The sequence below is a fragment of the Salvia hispanica genome, chromosome 5 (assembly GCF_029641045.1).
Source record: "Salvia hispanica isolate PSC_SH4W2 chromosome 5, Shi_PSC_v1, whole genome shotgun sequence".
Classification (NCBI taxonomy): domain Eukaryota; kingdom Viridiplantae; phylum Streptophyta; class Magnoliopsida; order Lamiales; family Lamiaceae; genus Salvia; species Salvia hispanica.
The window spans coordinates 137,555-159,666 of record NC_142696.1 but is presented as its reverse complement, the minus strand read 5'-3'; the positions used below and the strand labels follow the sequence as shown (position 1 = coordinate 159,666).

Here is a 22,112-nt window from a genome sequence, read left to right as displayed (position 1 = left end):
AATGATATAGGTAGAAAACAAAATGAATTGATTACTTGTTTATTTAATTAAATATGAACCTGAACATAATTCAGGGCTAGAATAATGCTTAACTTTAATTGTATAATAAAACCTTAATTAATATCTAAATTACATTACTACAATAAACAATCATTAAATATAATCCATTACCAAGATTGGCAATTACCAATCTGCCCCTTCTAAAAACCCAAAGGCCACATGGAGGGCTGCCACAAGGACTCAGCACTCAGACTGCGAGTGCGAAGGCAGCCCAATCGACAGCTCCAAATCCACAGCTCCGGCGCAGCTCTCCTCCTCCGACGAGTTGTCCTTGGACGGAGGACCTGAACTTCTGAAATCCAATTCAGTTATCGTGAGAGGGCGGTGCGTTTGCGGATCCACGCCGCTGCGTTTGATGTGCGTGTTCCAATAATTTTTTATCTCATTGTCTGTTCTTCCCGGCAATCTCCCTGCTATAAGAGACCATCTGCACCACAAATTCAACAATTTATTTTTTAACCTACAAAAATCGATGATTAAAAAAACAGCACACCTATTTCCCAACAAACTATGGAGTTTGATAATCATCTCATCTTCTTCTTCACTGAAATTCCCCCTTTTCAAATCAGGCCTCAGGTAATTAATCCATCTCAACCTGCAGCTCTTTCCACACCTCAGCAATCCTACAAAATTAACAAATTTTTTTCTCATGATCACAGAGTGATAGCTGATACTAATAAAACTTAACATACCTGCAGATTTAGGGAGAGAGCGCCAATTCCCCTCGCCGTGAGCTCGTATGTAATTGATGAGGCGTTGATCTTCATCCTTATATATAGTGTAATTTTATCACGTAATATTATCACGCAATATTATGTTTAGGTCATTATCGTATCGTGTCAAACTAAATTGTATCACATTGTACTAACGTAACAGCAGGACAAACAACTTTCAGCATGACACGAAAATCCGATAAGAACATGCACTAAGTTAATGGGTTGGGACCCAAGAAGAACCCGATTATTCCAAGTTGGGTTAAAGTTTGATCTTATTAAGTTGGGTTGATATCGTATTGACTCGACAACAACCCAACTAGCACGATTTGTCAGCTCTACGCTTGCCTTATCCCCATTGCTCCACCATCGTTGATGCCTCATCTCCTACCTTTTACATGTACCCGTACGCACAGGAAAACGACTTCATTACAAATTACTACTCCCTCCGTCCCATTTTTGTCTGTACCAATAAATATTTCATTTGCTTTTTTACTATTTTGGTAATGGATCTCATATTTCACTAATTTTATTTCATTTACTTTTTACTATATCTTTTAAAATTTATGTCCGGTCAAATTTGGTTTTGTATTGGTTGACATGGGGAGTAGTAAAATATGTACAAGTACTGTATGATTGTTTTTACATAACTAATGTGTCAAGCCCAGCTTATAAAGGTCTAGCCCAATAATAATACTAATAATATTTGGTTCAAACTTCCAAACCCAACTACATAAATCCAGCTAAAACTTGTACTGCATTTCTTCCGACGCCAACTCACAGTAGTGAAGACAAAAAAAATGTGATAATAGCACACCTAAAATCAAATAATCAACAAATTTGAGGTAAAAGAAATGAACAAATAAGGATGGGATTTTCAGTTTGGTGAAATGCTTAGAAAATAAAGGCTTTACTCACCATGACTTTAAATTCAACTCTATGCAAGATGATGGAGAATTCATAGATTATTGCTGTTTGTTAGTAAGACATGCCATTAATCTATTTTAACTACATAATTTAGTCGTTTTGTAGCTACACAATACAGGTTTTACAGTAGAAATCAGTAGATAGTTTTGCAGCAGAATATTATAATCTCAGATTTTTGAAATGCTTGGATCATCTTCACTTGTAGTACTATATATGCATGTTTGAGAAAATTTTACACTGCAGATATAAAAATCATTTAAAATGTTCACTGATCTACGAGCTCCTGCTGCAAGGATGAAAAAAGTTCCCAGTAACATTACTAGCGTAGTGAAGCGTCAAAGTCAGGAATGTACTATCTGTATTCGAGTCATTTACACCATATATAGGAAGAAGGCATAATAGAGAGGATATGGATTACCAACATTGCAACGGCTGAAAATCACTTGGTATGATCATCCTGCATAAGCTAGGGATTGATATGATGAGTGTAATCTCCAAATCATAACACTTAGAGCAAATTTAATCTCATTTCTCATTTTCTATTTTGCTTCAGTCAGTAATACAAAGGGGTATATTCAGGTGCTGGTGCTTGGATATGAAAGCATGTTGGGGACTTGAGCAATGGTGAATAAACATCTGTAGGAAGATGGTCTGTTTTGGAGAGGTGCTTGAGATCCTAACTACAAATGTTACTTCACGCGTGAAACAGGATGCAGAAATCTCAACGTGCTCCAACTTGAATGAAACATGCTGTTCAAAGGAATCGGACATATCTGCTTGTGGACATACCGATGATGTCAAAACCGTTCCATTCACACCAGATGAGAAAGAGCTAGGCGAGGCAAGAAGCCAAGACCTCATCGGATGGTCACTGAGAAAGCGAAAGAATATTTCTCCACGAAATAGTGAGAATGAGGCATTGTAATCAGATGAAAAGCCAAGAATGCGAGATGGTCCATTTGGGATTATATTGAGTTTTCTACTATAGTTTTTGTAATGTTGTATCTAGGGTATAGAGATATGAGATACTGGTTCTCCCTCTCTGTCACATGTTTGACTAATGGTTCAAAAAAGAGGCCTAAAATTTGGCTGATGGTTTCCAATATTACTTTGGTGTCTACAAAGTGGCTTTATTGTCAGTTTCTCTGTTTGTTTCGTTTAACATGTGATCCGTATTCCATTCAACCAGCAAATCAAGAACTTTGAGAGCAGTCTTGAACAGATTAAAAGCAGTAGTGGTGCACAAGATGTGAGCAAGGATCTGTCTAAGTCCATCTTCTTTGTTGGAATGGGTAGTAATGACTACCTCAACAACTGCCTCATGCCTAATTACGATACCAAGGATCACTACAATCCTCAGCAGTTTGCAGATCTCTTGGTGCAGCAATACTCTCAGCAGCTCACTGTAAGAAAGGGACCATTTAAACACATTCAATCAATAATATTATGGTATTCTTCTTCTAATGATGGTGATTCTGAATGCAGAATCTGTACAATCTTGGAGCTAGGAAATTTGTGATAGGAGGGATTGGACTAATGGGATGCATTCCAAGCATTTTGGCACAGAGCAGCAATGGAGTCTGCTCAGATGAAGTCAACCAGCTTGTTCAGCCCTTCAACTTGAACACAAAGACCATGGTCAACAATCTTATTACTACAAAACCAGGATCTGTTTTTACTTACATCGACATTGGGAATATGTTTCAAGATCTCATCTCCAATGCAGGATCATATGGTCTCTAAATCTGTCTCATCTCATCTTGTCTGACTTCTCATCATTTAGTCAAAGGGGTTTAAGTCATTTTCATACATTCTAATATTGCAGGATTTAGTGTTCTAAACGAAGGTTGCTGCAGGATTGGGAAGAACAGTGGGCAGATCACCTGTCTTCCTTTCCAGACACCATGCCCTGATAGGAGCAAGTACATATTCTGGGATGCATTCCACCCGACAGAAGCCGTTAACGTCTTGTTTGGACATAAGGCTTTCAATGGGAGCAGTAACTTTGCCTATCCCTTCAGCATACAGCAACTTGCTAACTTTTGATTTTGCTCTAGTCTTCTAATGTACTTTCTTCTTTGTATTAGCTGTTGTTGTTTGGTTTAGCTGTATGAAATCAAGTTTGTAAGAGCAGACATATTGTTAAATGAATCAAGAATCTAAGTCGGTTAAATCAAATGTTAACAATCAAGATAGATATTCAGAGCAGTATGTTTTCTCACGAATTAGATAAGGTAAACAAAAAAACAACAAGAAGAAGAAGCCATTCATTCATGAACCAGAAGTAACTATATAATGATTTTCCACATTCAAGCTGAGGGACAAAAAGGGGTTCCTAAACTTGATTTATGAGTTGGGACATTGAAATGCCTGATCCTCCCTTGCTGCTCAACCAGATAACCCTGACACAAGAAGGACTTAGAAAATCTATCCTCCACCCCTCTATCAACATCATGCACAAACACATCAGTGTCACCATTTACTCTGTTCCTGGCCATCAATCCAGCCGTGTAGATGGCGGCCATCCTCCCGGGTGCCCCATCATGGTATCCTGTGGGTGCATCCACCATGATCAAATCCCACTGTGTCTCATAGATCAAACTAGGCAAGCTCTTAAGAGCAAGCTGGCATTTGGAGAATCTTGGATCACCCACTTCTTTGCAGTGCTCTTGCATCCCAATCTCATGGAGTTGATCAGCCTGATGCCTTTTGGTGTCATACACAACATGGTAGGATTCAAGAGATGGGATCTCTTCCTTGACATGTCTAATCCAGCTCTCGTCTTCCTCAAGGAAGACGGTGCGGCCACCGTGGTTGAGAGAGGTCCACATGAGGCTGTCATGGCCTAATCCGAAGACTAGGAAATTGCAGGGTGATTTGTTTTGGAGGACTTTGAGGGAGACTGAGATTTCTTGCAATGTTTGTTGTGGTGTGGTGTTTGAGGTTGCATAGTGGACTAACGCATTTGAGAGAGAAGATGGGATTTTGGTGCATTTGTTTGGACAGTGTGGTTCTTGATTGATGGTGGAGTTAGGGATGAGTGATGTGAGTGAATTGGGATATGGGAATGTTGATCTCATTATCACCAAGAAGAGGAAGAGGAAGAGGAAGAAAAAGCAGATCAAGATTATCTTCACATTCACAGTGTTCTGTTGCTTGCCTTTCATTGTGTTTTTGTTCTACAATCTCTCTCTGTGGTCAGATAACAGAGACTTTGAGTTTTTGTGTTTATTGACTTTATAAGAAGGGGTTGATGGGACAAGATATCTAATTTTTGTTTCTAGTCGTGCAAGGCACATCATATCATTCTCAACACTGTCATTTTGGTAATGATTATTTAATGAGTTGGCAAGATGTTAGGTGATGTTTAGGTTAATAAATCAACTCGTTTAAAAATATATTAATATTATAGTACTCCCTCCCTCCTGTTCTGGATAATTAGTCTCAGTTTTCCATTTCGGTCCGTCCCACATAATTTGTCCCATTTCACTTTTATCATTTTTGGTAGTGGACCCCATATTCCACTAACTCATTCCTACTCACATTTTATTATAAAACTAATATATAAATGTGGGACTCACATTCCACTAACTTTTTCAACCCACTTTTCATTACAATTCTTAAAATCCGTGCCCGGTCAAAGTGAGCCGAATTATTCGGGACGGAGGGAGTATTAACTTGCTTTCATGGTTAACCTTTTCTCTCTTCCACCTCCATTGCATGCAATCACAGAGGGTGGAACAGATGAACAGTTTCAGTTGATGAGTTTTTTTTTTCTTCCTCTTTTTTTGGGGGATAATTGCTCACAAATTTTCTGTTAGCATCTTCTACAGCTGTAACTTTTTTTAATTAGTTCCACCAAGTCAAAGCACAACCAAACTTTTGCATAAAAAACTCAACTAACAATTATTTATATGATACCACATGATTTGATGAATCTTCTGCTAGGCTACCAAATTTGTTTTCTTTCATTAATTTTAATGTGTGTTGGGAATAGGACATTGAAGTATGGTTTCATCATTTTCGGCATGTCTAGCGAATATAAGTTTATTTATTCTATTTTATGCTACCGATTCGGTGATATGTCACCAGAAAATGGAATGTGACATAATTTTTCTTAAATTAGAAAATAGAACTATATTAGTTTACAGATAAATTGATATTAATTGACATAAGACATGATAAAATATATTAGTTGATATAACAAAATATATCAGTTTATGGTTCATAATGAAAATATCAATTTATGAATCAATATCAATAACCAATACTACCATCCGTTACATGAATAAATGTCCTATATTTGACAGGTTCTAACTTTAAGAAATTGTTTGATTTTGTAAAGAAAAGTGAATAGATAAAGTTCGTGATATGTGAGTCATACTTTTATATAATCAACCTGTCCCTAAAAATTTGTCACTTATTTCCTATTTTGTCCGTTCCTAAAAATTTATCACCTTTCATTATTACCATTTTTGGTAATGGATTTCACATTCCACTAAATCATTCTCACTCACATTTTATTATAAAACTAATTTATAAAGATAGGACCTATATACCACTAATTTTTCAATCCACTTTCTATTATACTCCCTGCGTCCGCGAATAGGAGTCTTGGTTCACTTTTACCATAAATGGTAATAGGGTCCCACCTCACATTTCATTTAAAACTAGTATATACAAGTGGAACCCTTATTCCACTAACTTTTTTCCATTCACTTTCTTAATACTTCTTAAAACCCGTGACGCCAAGAAATGAGACTCCTAATGGCGGATGGAGGAAGTATTTTTTAAAACCCGGGACATATCAAATGGTGATGAATTATTAGGGATGGATGGAGTATTAGTTTTAGTTTTATAATAAAATGTGAGTGAAATAAGTTAGTGGAATAAATGGTCCACTTACTAAATATAGTAAAGGTGAAATGGGATATTTATTACCAAACGGATGAAAAAAGAAAAAAAATGGGACATTCAATAGCGAACAAATGGAATATATTTTATAATGATAATTAATACTCCCTCCGTCCCACGTTACTTGAGGCATTTCTTTTCGCCACATGATTTAAGAAAGTTGTGTTTAGTGAGTTAAATAAAGTAGAAGAGAGAATAAAGTAAGAGAAAGAAGAGATGATAAAGTAAAAGAAAAAATAAAATAAGTGTGATCAGATGTTTTGTTTTTTGCCAAAAAAAAAAATGACTCAAATAATTTGAGACAATTCAAAATGAAATATGACTCAAATAACTTGAGACTCGATAAATCCTAATATATAAAAGACTAATATGATTTGCAGTTCTCAAAAGTTACTATTGTTTCTAAAAAGTTCACATTATAACCGCTCCCTATGCCACCATTGTATAACACGTAATATATAATTGAGTAGTTCGAATAAAGAAGGACGTTCTATTCAAATAAAAAATGAAGACCTTAAGAAGTGTTGTTTTAATATTGGACTCATAATACAGCCGAATAATTGCAGTTGTTACGCGCATGTTATAACAGTATGAGTTCAAATAAAAAACACGTTGATTAGTATAAAATAAGGTGATTGACAAATAAAATTAAGTATAAGACGAAAGGTAATACACAAGCAATGGTAAAGAATGATGGTTTCATTTGTTGAAAGTTGGCTGTGTGTAAAAGTAGAGAAAACATCAATATTCTTTTGTAGAGAACACACATTACATCCAAGAAACTTCAATATAAGGCAATCGCCAATGCACAAAAACTGCAACATAATTCTTAATACTCCCTATTTACAAAACTATAGCGCTTCATATTTGAGATCAACTAGTTTTCCACCCACGCTATGCGCAGTGGTGGACACAAGATTTTTATGATGGGGTTCGAAATCAGTGTCCTAGTACTGTGATATTTTTAGCGCCAATGACTAAGAGAATCAGTTATAAAAGTTAGAGGTATGTGTAAGGTGATTGTTGATAGATGAAACATCAAAGTAAAAAATTATATTTGACCACTTGAAATGCCATTAGAAATCATATTTGATGGGCTCAATAGGGTATGCTCATAATCTGATTATCTCTTCGTCGAATTTTCTCGAACAGGCCCTAGGCAGCCCCCTATTGTATTTTTGGAATTTTCGTAAGCCCATAACTTCTTCGTTACTCGTCCTTGTTGACTACTTAAAGTAGCATTAGAAATCATATTTGATGAACAACATAGGGTATGGTTATTATCTGATTATCTCTTTGTCGAGTTTTCTTGAATAGGCCCTAGGCAGGCCCCAACCGTATTTTTTGAAATCTTCAGAAGCCCATAGCTTTTTCTTTAATTGTCGTTGTTGACCACTTGAAATGCCATTAATCATATTTGATAGGCAGCAATAGTGTATGATCACTATCTGATTATCTATTCATTGAGATTTCTTGAACAGATGATACGCTCGGATTTTGCACGGTTTTAAGGCCATTATTTGGTCCATTTTTAATGTCAAAGTTGCATTACATGTCCATTATTTGCATATTTTATCCATTTTTGTATTTTGACATGTTTTGTGAGAAATGTGCATATTTGAGCCTAAAAATGGAGTCAAAACGCGAAGTAGGAAATCTGGAGATTCAGGTGGTGTCCGGCGACTGCTGCAACACTTCAGGCACCCGCCGACCATCACTTCTATAGCGCTCTGTTTCGGAAAAGGTTTGCATGGAATGAAGACACGCCCGACGACCGCTGGGCAAGGCGTGACGACCGCTACCCAAGAGTCAGAGAATTTCAGACCATTGTCTGGCGACCACCGCCAAGGTGCGGCGGTCCGCCACAAAATAGCAGCGAGCGAATTTGCCCTAGATTCCTCTCCAAGATTTCCCATATTTTGCAATTCTTTGCCTTATTTGAAGAATTCGAATTCTCCCCTATAAATGGACCCTCAAGCTTCTTCAAAAGGATCCTCTTTTTGCAACATATTTTCCAAAGATTAAAAGCTATACTTCATTGTGCAAGAAGTTGAAGAAGGATTCAAGAGAATCCAAGCTACAAGGATTCAACCATTGGGTTTTATTTTGCTTTAGTTTTATGTTCCAATTGTTTTTCCCTTCAGTCTATGTCTTTAGATTATTGTATCATGTGTAACTAAATTGATAGGATTCTTGGGATATGTTAGTAACGACTTTGGTTATACAATTCATTTTCTATTTAATATCCATTTTGTTTTTACTTTATTTCTTCCCCAAGTAAACAATGATGCTTCATAATTGAGTGACATAATTATTGATGATTTAATATAACTTGCTACATAATCGTGAGAGGAGGTTGGCGAGGTAGATCCACTTAGTAGACACTACAGTTAGAAGCCGGTGAGAAAAACAAGTAAGATAGGAGCAAACACCCAAAATTTGCGGAAATGACCGAAGTGAGTAGAAGTGATATGAAAGAAGCTTTGATATCAGAAGAAGTCCTAGAAGTTAGGGGAAAAGCTAAAAGTTAGTAAAATACTTAGAAGGCAGGTAAAAGTCCCAAAAGAAGTCGGTGAGAAAAACACGTAAGATAGGAGCAAACATCCAACTTTTGCGAAAATGACCGAAGTGGGTAGAAGTGTGTGTAAGACATATGAAAGAAGCGTTGAGATCAGAAGGAGTTCTAGAAGTTAGGGGAAAGGCTAAAAGTCAGTAAAAATACTTAGAAGGTAGGTAAAAGTCCCATAAGAAGCCAGCGAGAAATACACGTAAGACAAGAGCAAACACCCAAAATTTGCGGAAATGACCGAAGTGAGTAGAAATGTTTGTAAGACATATGAAAGAAGCCTTGAGATCGGAAGGAGTCCTAGAAGTTAGGGGAAAAACTAAAAGTTAGTAAAAATACTTAGAAGGCAGGTAAAAGTCCCATAAGAAGCCTGTGAGAAATACACGTAAGATAGGAGCAAGCATCCAAAATTTGCAGAAATGACCGGAGTGAGAAGAAATGTTTGTAAGACATATAAAAGAAGCCTAGAAATACACGTAAGATAGGAGCAAACACCCAAAATTTGCGTAAATGACCGAAGTGAGTAGAAGTGTTTGACAAATATATGAAAGAAGCGTTGACATTGAAAGGAGTCCTAAAAGTTAGTTGAAAAGCTGAAAGTTAGTTAAAATACTTAGAAGACAGGTAAAAGTGTTAGAGTTTATATACTAGAAATCACGTTTCGAGTGATTGAATACTGTAAAACTCTTATTTTATTTTCGAAGAAATAAAACAGATTATTTTTTGTCATATTGTTGTTATATTTTACATTTAATGGATGTTATTGCATGTTTAAATGTATAAGTAAACTTAACAAAGTCTAAGTCTTTGTTTTAGTAGACCGGTTGTGGGCGTCGTCTCATTTAAGGTAACACGGTCAGTTATAAACAAAGAAAAAGAAGAATTTCACGACCTAGATGGAATCAGACTATCCATCGTGAAAGGTTGCAATGTCAGTCCGCATATTTCTAAGCCTTACTGGAATAAGATGACATTGGTGTGGTAAAACACTGAACGGATCTAACAGCAAGATGAGTCTTTATGTTATCTATTGAAAGGCGAGGTCTTGATAAATATTTGTTTCTTAATTAATATAGGTTAACATTGAGCATACGATATTGATTTTGCATTACTTTGACTTATCAAATGGTGCGGATTTTTCGCAACCCAATAATCCTGATATATTGGGTAGTGGTGATTAATATCTAGCGGTGCTAGGATTGCTATTATATTGAATTGTGCGTGATGTGAGTCTCGTTTGATAATGTCCTCAAGAGGAGCGCGAAACAAGGTTTTATTATTCGGAACCTAGCTAGTTGGAGTTTGATTACTCTATGAATAATAAATAAGCGTTTCATGCTAAGTCCACTCTTGGAATTTATAAGAAGTTAATTAATTAAGTCCATAGCATGTATTAATTAATTAATGGACATTTTTATCTTAAGCGTGGGAAATGAAAGTTAAAACGGAAACCCGGATTACTTATAATTTCGGATTTGGATTGGAAGAGTTCAATATTACTTCTATAGTGGCTGCTCGTAATATTCCAATTACGCTTGTATTAAATTGTGGGTTCAATTTAATTAGTAAAAAGTAAATGGGTTAGCCCATATCCAAAACCTTCTATAGATCTCTGTCTGGGCCCAAAAGGAACTTAATATAAATAGGAGAATAAAGGAGACAAAAAATACACAACATTATTTTCTAAAATTTTCGGCCACTTCTATACCTAGAAGGACGAAATTTTTCGTCCAGCTCTCCTCCGTGGAGTCGAATTTCTGTCTCTTTATTTAAGTCATAGTATTCCGGTAAGATCAGCCCACACTGATATTGGAGTACAGTTCGGAAACCAGAGAGAAGATCCGTGGTCTAGTATTCAAAGCGTCACGTGGAGAAGTCGCTAGCTATCGTCAATTCTTTGGAGAATTAACAAGGTATTATTTCTGCTCCGTAGAAAAGCATGTTTTAAGTTTCAATTATACTTAAAGCATGATTAATTCGAGTTGAGCATGATACATGTGATAATTACGCGAATAGAATTTGTCTAAATAATCTGCTAAATAGATCTGATTATTATGTGATTTATTTGTTTGTATTATCGAATGCTTCCGCTGCCAGTTCCTTCAATTGGTATCAGAGCCCGTCTTTGGCTCTGATTATTTGGATTTAAATTTCGCGAAATTCGTGTATGCATGTATTATTTAATTACGAAGCATGTTATTGTATTTAGTTGTTATATTTTATGCATGATGAACTCAAGAACAATTTAATCAAAAGAACTTGAATTTTTGATCGTACGAGACGTGCGATTCGTCGGCGCTTGCGCCGGGACGAATCGCACTACATGCGATCGAAGAGGGTTGTCGATAGTAGTGGGACATATATCGAGTGAGATACCGAGGAATGGATGATGACTTAGTTGAATATGCATGAATCCGTGCCAAATCAATGCGAGGAGCAAACAGGGAGAGGGAATTGAATGATGGTATATTCGAGGTCATTGAAACAATTTACTATACGCAAAAGAATCCAAAAAAACTAACCAATTCTCATATAACAGCCAAACCTACACTACTCAGTAGTCATCACCATTAATTTTATTAAATTCTTTATATTCATTTCTGCATATAATCCTACTCATCTTGGCTCCAAAGATGCCACAACTCAGCACTATCAAACCTTCTGCAATTTCTACTTACCTCTGTTTCTTCAAATAAACCATCACAACTCAATTCACCAAGATTCTCCACCTCCCAATTCTTACTTGCCCAAAGGTAGCATCTTTCTTTTTCCCTTTCTCTCTTTCGATTGAAGGTAGTTTTGTTGAAGAATTGGGTTTTATTGTAATTGAAAACTCCATCTTTTTGCTTGAGTTTGGTTTTTCCAAACTGCCCCTTCTCAATTTCATTCAAATTAGAGGTGAAATTAGCAATTATTGAGGTTGCCCTTTATTTGCTAAACTGATGCCTTTTTTTGTTGAGTTCGTTTTAGCCTGGTGCTGTTTGTGATTCATCTACCTACAATTCTGTGTTGTGGGCAAATTATTTTAGGAAAAATGTGTTTTTGTTACATCTTTTCAATTGTTAGAATTTGTTTGGATTTCTTTGCTGCTTAAGAACGATGTTTGAGATTTTTAAGGTAACCATTCTAGTTTAGCAAAGATTTTATTTATTTATTTATGTTTACATATGCTTGAAATATGGATTTCTTGGATATGGATAATGGATGCTTATTCAACATGAGAAATGCCATATTTTTTGTGAAAAGTTGCATTTGAAATTAGTCGGAAGGGAATATTCGATTCCATTCTAGTATAGGAAAGTGTCTTTGTATTTCTTATGATTTCATATGTATAAAAAGTCTGTCTTTCTTGATATGGATTATGTATGCTTACTCAACATGAGAAATTCCCTAAATATTTTGACAAATTGCAGTTGCTGTTGAGTTGTGATTGAAATTAGTCAGAAGGGAATCCAAGAATCTTTGATTTGAAAGATGTCTCAATTCGGACATGTTTCTGCGGTCAACTTGAGCAGGCAGTGTAACATGTGCACTGTCTTGAGCCCGCAGCACGGCAGCTCCATTGGGAACGGCATATCCTTTGCAGTTAGTGATGCCATGGGCCAGAAGCTGAGGATGCCAACTACACATGGTTTTTTAAAGAGATCTAACAGGAACGTGCATCCTTTGAAAGTATGCTGATTGAATGGCTTAAATGTTTAAATCTTCAATTAGTTTTGAGTAGATGAGTGTTTGATCTGATGCTTATATTTGTTAAATAGGTTGTTTGCATTGATTATCCGAGACCTGAGCTCGAAAATACAGTTAACTTTTTAGATGCTGCCCGTTTATCCTCAACATTTCGCACATCTCCTCGTCCAAGCAAGCCGTTGGAAATTGTGATTGCCGGTTCAGGTAAGAATATCGACTGTTCATATTTTAGCTTGAATCTTGATTCTCTACCGGATAGCATAACTAGTTCTCGTTTTTAGAGTGTCATTTGTTGCTTGATATTATCTTGCAAAGCTATTGTTGTTGGCTTAAATGTGTACTGTTGGATTTGTATAGGTCTGGCTGGTTTGTCAACTGCAAAGTATTTGGCAGATGCCGGCCATAAACCAATATTGTTGGAAGCGAGGGATGTTCTTGGTGGAAAGGTTGGCATTCAGTTCTTGCTCATTGTTTCTTCTTTTTTGAATTTTGCCTAGTGATTTATCGTTCTTCTTTTAACCCAGGTGGCTGCCTGGAAAGATGAGGACGGAGATTGGTACGAGACTGGTCTTCACATATTCTGTAAGTTCAGTATTTCTTCTCAAATTCTGAAATTCAGTGATGGCAACTGTAATTGTATTTTAGTTCTTTCTATTTAAACTGCCTAAAATCATTTTTCGAAATCATATGCACTATATGACTCATCTATTGATGTTCAATTTTGTATTAGTTGGTGAGTACCCAAATATACAGAACTTGTTTGGTGAGCTCGGTCTGATCGGTTGCAATGGAAAGAGCACTCTATGATATTCGCGATGCCAAATAAGCCAGGAGAGTTTAGCAGATTTGATTTTCCCGAAATCTTACCTGCACCATTCAATGGTGAGCTAGAAAATTGCTTTTTTAGAGAACAAGGCTTATATAGTTCTCCATTGAAAGTCGTTACCTTGCATCATCTTTAGGTATTTTGGCAATCTTGAAGAACAATGAAATGCTTACATGGGAGGAGAAAATCAAGTTTGCCATTGGGCATTTACCAGCTATAGCCGGGGGACAATCTTATGTAGAAGCGCAAGATGGAATAACCGTTACAGACTGGATTAAAAAGCAAGTACATGCTTCTTTTCGTCGTCAAGGAACGCAAGTTTTCCATTATTAGAGTGATTAGTTGAACATAATCAGTTTTTACTCTTAGCTACTCATTATCCTAATCTGTCTCAGGGCGTACCGGAGAGGATAACCGACGAAGTGTTCATTGCCATGTCGAAGGCACTGAACTTCATTAACCCCGATGAGTTTTCGATGCAGTGTATTTTGATTGCATTGAACAAATTTCTACAGGTAGATTTGGATTTAACTTGAAGTGGGATGAACTCGAATGCTTTGATGATTCTGTATTTATGTTCACAATAATTAACTACTTAGGAATTCGGATTTATTCACTTTTGTGAAAACAACAGGAGAAGAACGGCTCAAAGGTGGCTTTTCTGGATGGTAATCCGCCAGAAAGACTTTTGCATGCCTATTGCCGAACATATTCAATCGCTGTGAGGCGAAGTCCGTCTGAACTCAAGAATCCAAAAGATCGATTTAAATGAAGACGGGAGTGTCAAAAGCTTCATACTGACTAATGGAGATGTGATTAAAGGAGATGCATATGTCTTTGCAACACCAGGTAGATCCTTCACTATTCTCTTGTAGCTTAAGTCGGATCTCTTTTGAATATCTTTTGATTCATCATTGTTTTCTCAGTTGATATCCTGAAGCTTCTTCTGCCCGATGAGTGGAGAGATATCCCATACTTCAATAAGTTGGATAAATTAGTCGGAGTTCCAGTTATAAATGTTCACATATGGTGAGTTTTTTATATCTTCTTCCACATTATTTGGCTATTACTTTCTTTAAATGTGACTGATTATGAAAAATTGACACAAATTGATTTCATTCAGGTTCGACCGGAAACTGAAGAACACATATGATCATCTACTCTTCAGCATTATTCTGTTTCATCGTTGTATTTTATGATTCCATGTGCCATAGTAAAACTATCTTTGTATTTCCTCACGAAACCTCTGTTGAGCTTCTTCGTTTGCATTTCCCCCTGCAGGAGTCCGCTCCTCAGTGTCTATGCTGACATGTCCGTAGCTTGTAAGGTAAATCATACCATAATCACGCCCCACTTCGAATTTCTTGTCAAACTAAGGCAGCTCCATTGTTCTTGATGCTGTAAAAAATTACCACTAATATTTTCTGAATTGTTTAACAAAAAAAAAATCTTCAGGAATATTACGACCCAAATAAATCCATGTTGGAGCTGGTTTTCGCCCCCGCAGAAGAATGGATCTCCCGCAGCGATGAGGAAATCATCGAGGCCACAATGAAGGAACTCGCGAAGCTGTTCCCCGACGAGATCTCTGCTGATCAGAGCAAAGCGAAAATCTTGAAGTACCACGTTGTCAAAACTCCACGGTAAGAAAAATGAATCTCAACTTATAGCAGTAAGTTGTATGATCCCGTACATAAAAATTCCAACCGACTCTTTCTTAGGTCTGTGTATAAAACTGTACCTGGCACGGAGCCTTGTCGTCCCCTGCAAAAATCTCCGATTGAAGGGTTCTATCTAGCCGGTGACTATACGAAGCAAAATACTTGGCTTCGATGGAAGGTGCTGTCCTACCAGGAAAGCTTTGTGCTGAGTCAATTGTAAAGGTGATTTCTTCAACTGCAGTTCATGCTTTTGATTGAACAGTTCTTACACATTTGAGCTAATAATTTCAAGATTTTTTATTTCTTGCATCAATTTTTCTTTTTTGGCTATTTTGACAGGATTGTGAATTGCTGTCTGAGAGAGCGCAGAAAATGGTGGCAGAGGCAAGCTTAGTCTAAGCTAGATTCTTGAAAAAAAAAGAAAAAGAAGAAATTAAATGTTGTAAGAAACATTTTTAAAAAGTGTAGAAATAGAGGATAATACATTGTTCCAGCTTCTTTAACTGGTTTTTGATGATTGATTGAGTAGAAAATCAGCAACTTATAGTAGTATCTCTTTATTTAAGCATAAATCTAGATAAATTGTAAACTTCCATTTAAATGATTTGTGACTCTGACCGGTTTCATTCATTTTACATTTGGATACTTTTAACAATATGAAAAATTTTCAAATGAAAATTAAAAGTTTATAAAGTCAAATGATGGGGAAAAGAAAATGTACCCTAAATATTTATTTTATTGAAAAGATTAAGGTGGTTGCTTTGTGCCAACACAAACTACTCATCTCTCAAGATTAAGGTACATTGCATCACAAAAGGAGATCATGATACTTTTTTATAGTAAAAGGAATGTTCCTCCGAATTAATGAGTGTACGATTTCATGCCCTGGTATTTTTTAAGAAGGCGTCAATTTCTACTCCATCTTTTTATGATTTTCTTAAACTTATGAAATTACTACTACAATTTACCTCTTATTTAAGTAAAAAACTTCTCATTTCGTTGATTGTTCACTTAAGTAGTATTCTATATTTTAGCTCTTCCAAATTACTAGTAGTATTATTTTTTTGTTCCGGTTCTAATGAAATATGGAATTAGAATTTGTTCAACAAATGTAGATAGATTGTGTCATAATACTTCAATTGGGATAAGGAACGAGAATTTGCTTAACAAGTGACATTGATTGTGTAATTAATACTTCAATTGCCACCAAAATTTTGTTAATAGTACTATCATTTAAGCATTGGCTAAACTCGCCTCACCTACTTTCCTACCCGGATTATGTGTAACTTTTGAGTTGTTTGATGCTGCAATTTTGTTAGATTTCGATAAAGGAAAATTCAAAGTAAACACTCCAATAAAATCCATTTATATTTACAGCATTTCTTGTTCATTTAACAAAAAATGGCTATATCAACATAGGCCCAGTTAACCAAAAAAGGCCCATTTACAACAACCCTACAAAATATGCGATTTGTTTTTCTTTAATTTCTCTTCTACCAAAACATCCAAAACCCAACTTCTCATATACGATGGTGAACATCTTTCTGCTAATTTCTCTGCAAAGTTTTCGATTTTTCTTTCTGCTAATTTCTCTGCAAAGTTTTCGATTATTCTTTCTGCTGATTTCTCTGCAAAGTTTTCAATTTTTAGTTGAAATTGATTTAATTTTGAGCTGAAATTGGTTGATTTTGACAGCCGCAAGGAGATTACATCGAGCTGCACAGGAAGAGGAATGGCTACCGCCATGACCACTTCGAGCGCAAGCGCAAGAAGGAGGCTCGTGAAGTTCACAAGCGCTCTAAAATCGCGCAAAACGTTAGCATCTCTTTTCTGCTCCATCTTTGTGTTGATTTAATTTAGTTTTGGAGAAATTTGAAATTAATTTCGTTTGCTTTTTTTTGGTGAATGAACGGGCATTGGGTATTAAGGGTAAGATGTTTGCTGCATTGGGTAGCTTTGATAATGGTCAATAGATTAATACCATCCTCCTGTAAAAATAAAACTTGATATGTTCAATACGTGAGAAGAAGACAGTGGCAAAAAACAAAGTGTAAACACTCAAACATTAATCTTATGAATATATATTTGCATACTTCAATCTTCGCAAGAGGCATTTCAGAAACAAAAACCAACAAGGAAAAGTCCTTTAATGCAAGGAAACGTTCTTATACATCTCTGGAGAAACCATAATAATGTCCCCACCTACCAATAATATGGTATGCCCATTGTCTTTGAAGTATCTTATATTGCAATTTTTCAGTGATTTTAAGAGCCTCCAAGCTTCATCTCTACTGGGAAGCATGCCATCCTTGCCACTGAGATGCATGATCCATCAGTAATGAGTGTGTGCCAAGAACAAGTCACATCAAATGTAATTTGGACAAATCTTAACAATATAAAGAACACAATTGAACAATTAGTTAAACTTTAGGACGTAAAAGTCTAGAACAGATGCGTATGGTAAATTATTGAGATAATTTCCTAGATGATTATTGTTTCTTGCCTCCCAAAGAAGAAGAAGATTGGTTTTATCCTTTTGCTGTACAAATTATAATATTGAACAGTAGAGAAAGATTGAGAAGAAACCTAGCAAGAACAAGTACTTCAGCTTTAACGGCATGAAGACGAGAAATTTGAAATTAATTTCGTTTGCTTTTTTTTGGTGAATGAACAGGCATTGGGTATTAAGGGTAAGATGTTTGCAAAGAAGCGGTATGCTGAGAAAGCGCTATTGAAGAAAACGTAAGCTTTTTGGTTGTTTTAATTAGTTAATGTTTTTATCTCCTCATGTCGTTGCTTTTCTCAATTTGGTATACTGAATTGATGATATAGTGAAATCAATAGGTTTCCATTGTGTTACTGGTTTTTTGTGTTTAAATAAAACCTAACTTTGATACCTTTAAATTTACATTTATGTATGCTAAATATGAATTCAGCATTTTGTGTTGTGGTTATATGCACTCACTTTTTTCGTATATTACAGGTTGGCTATGCACGAAGAGTCATCAACTAGGCGCAAGGTTGATGATAATGTCCGAGAAGGAGCTCTCCCTGCATACCTTCTTGATCGTGATGAGACCACAAGAGCGAAGGTTCTTAGCAATACTGTCAAGCAAAAGCAGAAAGAGAAGGCAGGAAAATGGGATGTTCCTCTTCCAAAGGTATTTCACACAACTAGCTTCTTTTCTTTTCTTTCCAGTCTTACAACATAATCTGATATGACAGTAAATCTTATTCATTACATAATGACTAAAAGAAATATATGTATGTTGTTGTTGTTTTGCATACCTGAGTATTAGTAGAATTTATTCCATAATTTGATTCATCATTTTATTTTGAAATTGGCTCTTCTTAAGGAAAGATCACTAGGATGCAATGTAAAATGTGAGGTTTCTTCTTGACCACCCTTCATACCTCAGAAAAGCTGTAATTACCCTTTTTTTTTGTGAATAAGAACTCATAGGAAGCCAACTACGGCGACTTTCTCAATAAATGTTTATGTGGTACTTCTTGGTTATGTATAATATAATGGATACATTTTCCAATACTTCCTATCTTATGTTTCATTCATACTACTATAATTGATCTATATTTGATGATCAACCTTATCTGCTGCCTTTATAGGTTAGACCTGTTGCTGAAGATGAGATGTTTAGGGTAATCAGATCTGGTAAAAGGAAAAGTAAGTATCCTTTTCGAGATGTGCTTTTTTTGTCACGTGGTTTGGATTTTTATATCCTAACGAGAATCATGCTCATGGTATTTTCAACTTGGTTTTTATTTTGCAGCCAAGCAGTGGAAGAGGATGATCACAAAGGCCACATTTGTAGGACCAAGTTTCACAAGGAAACCTCCGAAGTATGAGCGTTTCATTCGCCCATCTGGTCTACGTTTTACTAAAGCACACGTAACACACCCTGAACTTAAGTGCACTTTCAATTTGGAGATCATTGGCGTAAAGAAGAATCCAAATGGCCCCATGTATACTTCTCTTGGTGTTATGACTAGGGGAACCATTATCGAGGTAATCTTTCCTTTCAATAACTCATATAACTCCTCATCTGCCAAACTTCATCATCTAAAATTGCTTTTCATTTATTATCTAGGTCAATTGTAGCGAACTTGGACTCGTCACGCCTGCTGGAAAAGTTGTGTGGGGTATGGATGCTCAAGTCACTATGTTATTTTTTTTGCGTTAGTTTATTGAAAGCTAAGCTGGTATACGATTCTTACTCTGTGATGTATGGTGAATGCAGGAAAATACGCCCAAGTAACCAATAATCCTGAAAATGATGGTTGCATCAATGCCGTTTTGCTAGTATAATGGCCATGTGTACCGATCTACATTCCCTGTTTGCTAACTACTTACTACTGGTTTTTGATTTGTGATTGAACTGTCTCAATTGGGATGTCTACATTAAGCTTGGGGTTTGTGTTTTACTGGAGCTGAGTTTGAAGCGTAATTTACCCAAATATTTTAGGATAAATGGTTGGCGATGGTTATACCCTGTTGTTGAGAAGAGTTAGATAATACTACTTGATAGGTGCCTCACAAAATGGCGTGTCCAAGGTTTAGTTGGGCAGTTACTGCACTATTGATATTGTTTGTGTTATGTACTTTTTGAACTAAATGCTTTTCGATCAGTTGTTTCGTTTTTGGGTTTTGTTGGCGGCTTTTAAGCTATTGTTAAGAAGGACTTGTCCCCTGTTTACCTTCATTGTTCTTGAATCAGTGGCGGATCCAGGAGGGGGCAGGAGGGGGCGGTCGCCCCTTCCGCGCGCCGCCGCTTCCCCTTATCCCACCGGAAAACCTTCATGGTCGCCCCCTCCCTTGGCTGCTGACACTGCCCCGAAGAAGAAGGCCAAGACCAATTCTTTTTCTACGCTACTAATTATTGATGTGCGGACCAATTCTTTTGATTATTTGAGGTTGTAAGAAAAATTGTGTGGTATGAATGTCGGGGAGGAGTTTTCTCTCTACTTCTCTTTCTCTGGTTTTGAACGATAAAAACTTAAAAAGGGAATAAGGAGGAGATGACTTTCCCATTTCATTTTTGGCTTGGTCAAAATAATAACTTAACAGTACACTGATAGAGTAAAAATATAGTACTCCTACAATCCTTTATTTTTGTTCTCTTTTATACGTGGCAAGACATGGGTTAAAATTAGACAATTAAACCATGAATCATCTTAATTAGTTTAGTAGTAATAGTAGAATGTTTTATGATTTATTTTTATTCACGGTAGATAACTCAATATTTTTAATTTGTAAGACAATATTAATCCAAAATTAAACTTGGAACTTAAGTCATTATAAATATCTATTCAATTATTTGCAAGTCATATTTATAGTATTTGAAATTAATGTGATAATCCATACTTCCCATTTATTCTATTATGTTTCTTTTTTTTTTTTTGAAAGAAGAACATTGAAATTTTTTTATATTTTTTCTAATAACTAATCATGTTATTTATGTCAAATTTGATATTCATATTATTTTTTACTTAATATTTCTACGTCTAAAAAAAAGTCTCATATTTTGTTTTACCCGCCAATCACTCTATATAGCCTCATACTGAAAGAATTTTCAAAATAAAACAATAATAATTATGTAAGCCTCATGCTTAAATAAAAAAAATATAGTAGTATATCAAATAATAACACATTATTTTTGGTGTATTTTGAGTATGTTTTTGTGAAACCGAAGGATAATGGCGTAATGGTAATTCCGCCTCCTCCATTTTTAGTTTCTAGATCCGCCACTGTCTTGAATCCCTGTTCCTAAGAAAACACTGCTTTTCTACAGTAATTTAATTCAGCCCAGACAAACCGTTCCTTGGAATAACCATATCTGTGATATAATTATAGACAAAATTCAGCCCCACATCATGACATGTATAGAGTCCAGAATTACTTATACGATACAATGAGTTAACATTTCACAGAACCATTACATAATCATTACTTTGGATCAGAAAAACAATTAAATTAGACAAGTCCTGTCAAGGCTTGGAGGTACTAGAAAGCAAAACATGGAGAAGTTTTTGCGAACCAATTGGAAAGGTCCTTGTAAGTTTTAGACACCTCAAAACTCACATAAAACTCTCTACACGAGGCTAAGAACTTATCAACAATATATAGATGGACATATCAGAGGAAGCCTTACGGATGGAGAGCATCTGGTGCACGGCGTGAGCTACTTAAACCATAAGCAAGAAGAGCCTGTGAAGCATGAACAAGGACACTGTTTCTTAATTTCACAGCCACAGGGTTCAATAATAGATAGGCAAAAAATGACTACCAATGAACAAAGAACACCAAGAAACAAAGTTAAGTACCTGGTTTGCAAAATCTGCAACTGAATGAATAACTTCAGCCAACATCACATGGCTCGAGGTGGACAACCAGACCCCAAATTTGAGAGAGAAAACAAGAAAGTTGCACCAGAGTGCAGTTGTGACAGCTCGCTGACTAAAGGAACAATGTCACATTAGAAAAAATAACAATAACATTAACCGGTAAAAAGGAGAGGATGCATTCAGTCCAAAGACTCAAATAGGTTAACAATCATCACATGCCCTCGACAACTGGCATTTGAAAAAGGTTCAAACTTCAAACTATGCAAAACACCTAATAGCTGAGGAATCAGTGATATCCTAATCTTTTTTTTTATGGCTTATTCAAATGTATGGGGAAAGTAACAAGAATGCTTAAAGAGATAGGAGTAGTACATAAATTAGCTATATTGCTATAC

The 22,112-nt window shown here is 36.0% G+C and overlaps 3 protein-coding genes, 1 long non-coding RNA gene and 2 pseudogenes across 6 annotated transcripts; 3 read left to right on the top strand and 3 right to left on the bottom strand.

Moving 5' to 3' along the window:
* Positions 1 to 82: 82 nt before the first annotated feature.
* On the bottom strand, positions 83 to 846 carry LOC125190317 (myb-related protein 330 pseudogene; annotated as a pseudogene). The gene is made up of 3 exons (XR_016130493.1): positions 753 to 846; positions 554 to 683; positions 83 to 487 (listed from the first exon to the last, which is right to left on the bottom strand). The product of XR_016130493.1 is annotated as a myb-related protein 330 pseudogene (transcript).
* Positions 847 to 2,346: 1,500 nt separating this feature from the next.
* LOC125190089 (GDSL esterase/lipase At1g71691-like) lies at positions 2,347 to 3,746 on the top strand. Its single transcript, XM_048087285.2, has 5 exons — positions 2,347 to 2,605; positions 2,710 to 2,795; positions 2,863 to 3,105; positions 3,186 to 3,435; positions 3,526 to 3,746. Exons 1-5 carry the CDS (start codon positions 2,347 to 2,349, stop codon positions 3,744 to 3,746), a joined length of 1,059 nt encoding a protein of 352 aa, XP_047943242.1.
* A 202-nt stretch (positions 3,747 to 3,948) lies between these two features.
* Positions 3,949 to 4,921, bottom strand: LOC125187552 (glucuronoxylan 4-O-methyltransferase 3-like). Its single transcript, XM_048084165.2, has one exon. It carries the CDS (start codon positions 4,865 to 4,867, stop codon positions 4,010 to 4,012), a length of 858 nt encoding a protein of 285 aa, XP_047940122.1. The 5' UTR covers positions 4,868 to 4,921; the 3' UTR covers positions 3,949 to 4,009.
* Positions 4,922 to 11,665: 6,744 nt separating this feature from the next.
* Positions 11,666 to 15,987, top strand: LOC125190503 (15-cis-phytoene desaturase, chloroplastic/chromoplastic-like; annotated as a pseudogene). Its single transcript, XR_016130598.1, has 15 exons — positions 11,666 to 11,933; positions 12,594 to 12,852; positions 12,942 to 13,074; positions 13,228 to 13,316; positions 13,395 to 13,452; positions 13,601 to 13,752; positions 13,833 to 13,981; positions 14,092 to 14,211; positions 14,331 to 14,545; positions 14,623 to 14,725; positions 14,820 to 14,873; positions 14,978 to 15,023; positions 15,152 to 15,339; positions 15,418 to 15,579; positions 15,697 to 15,987. The product of XR_016130598.1 is annotated as a 15-cis-phytoene desaturase, chloroplastic/chromoplastic-like (transcript).
* Positions 15,988 to 16,780: 793 nt separating this feature from the next.
* LOC125190472 (uncharacterized) lies at positions 16,781 to 20,021 on the top strand. The gene is made up of 8 exons (XM_048087791.2): positions 16,781 to 16,889; positions 17,053 to 17,172; positions 18,032 to 18,099; positions 18,341 to 18,518; positions 18,982 to 19,039; positions 19,146 to 19,381; positions 19,464 to 19,515; positions 19,614 to 20,021. The coding sequence occupies exons 1-8, from the start codon at positions 16,887 to 16,889 to the stop codon at positions 19,679 to 19,681; spliced, it is 783 nt and encodes a 260-aa protein (XP_047943748.1). The 5' UTR covers positions 16,781 to 16,886; the 3' UTR covers positions 19,682 to 20,021.
* Positions 20,022 to 21,178: 1,157 nt separating this feature from the next.
* Positions 21,179 to 21,828, bottom strand: LOC125186859 (uncharacterized). The gene is made up of 3 exons (XR_007170518.1): positions 21,697 to 21,828; positions 21,525 to 21,580; positions 21,179 to 21,209 (listed from the first exon to the last, which is right to left on the bottom strand). It is a non-coding gene; the product is annotated as an uncharacterized LOC125186859 (long non-coding RNA).
* Positions 21,829 to 22,112: the final 284 nt, after the last annotated feature.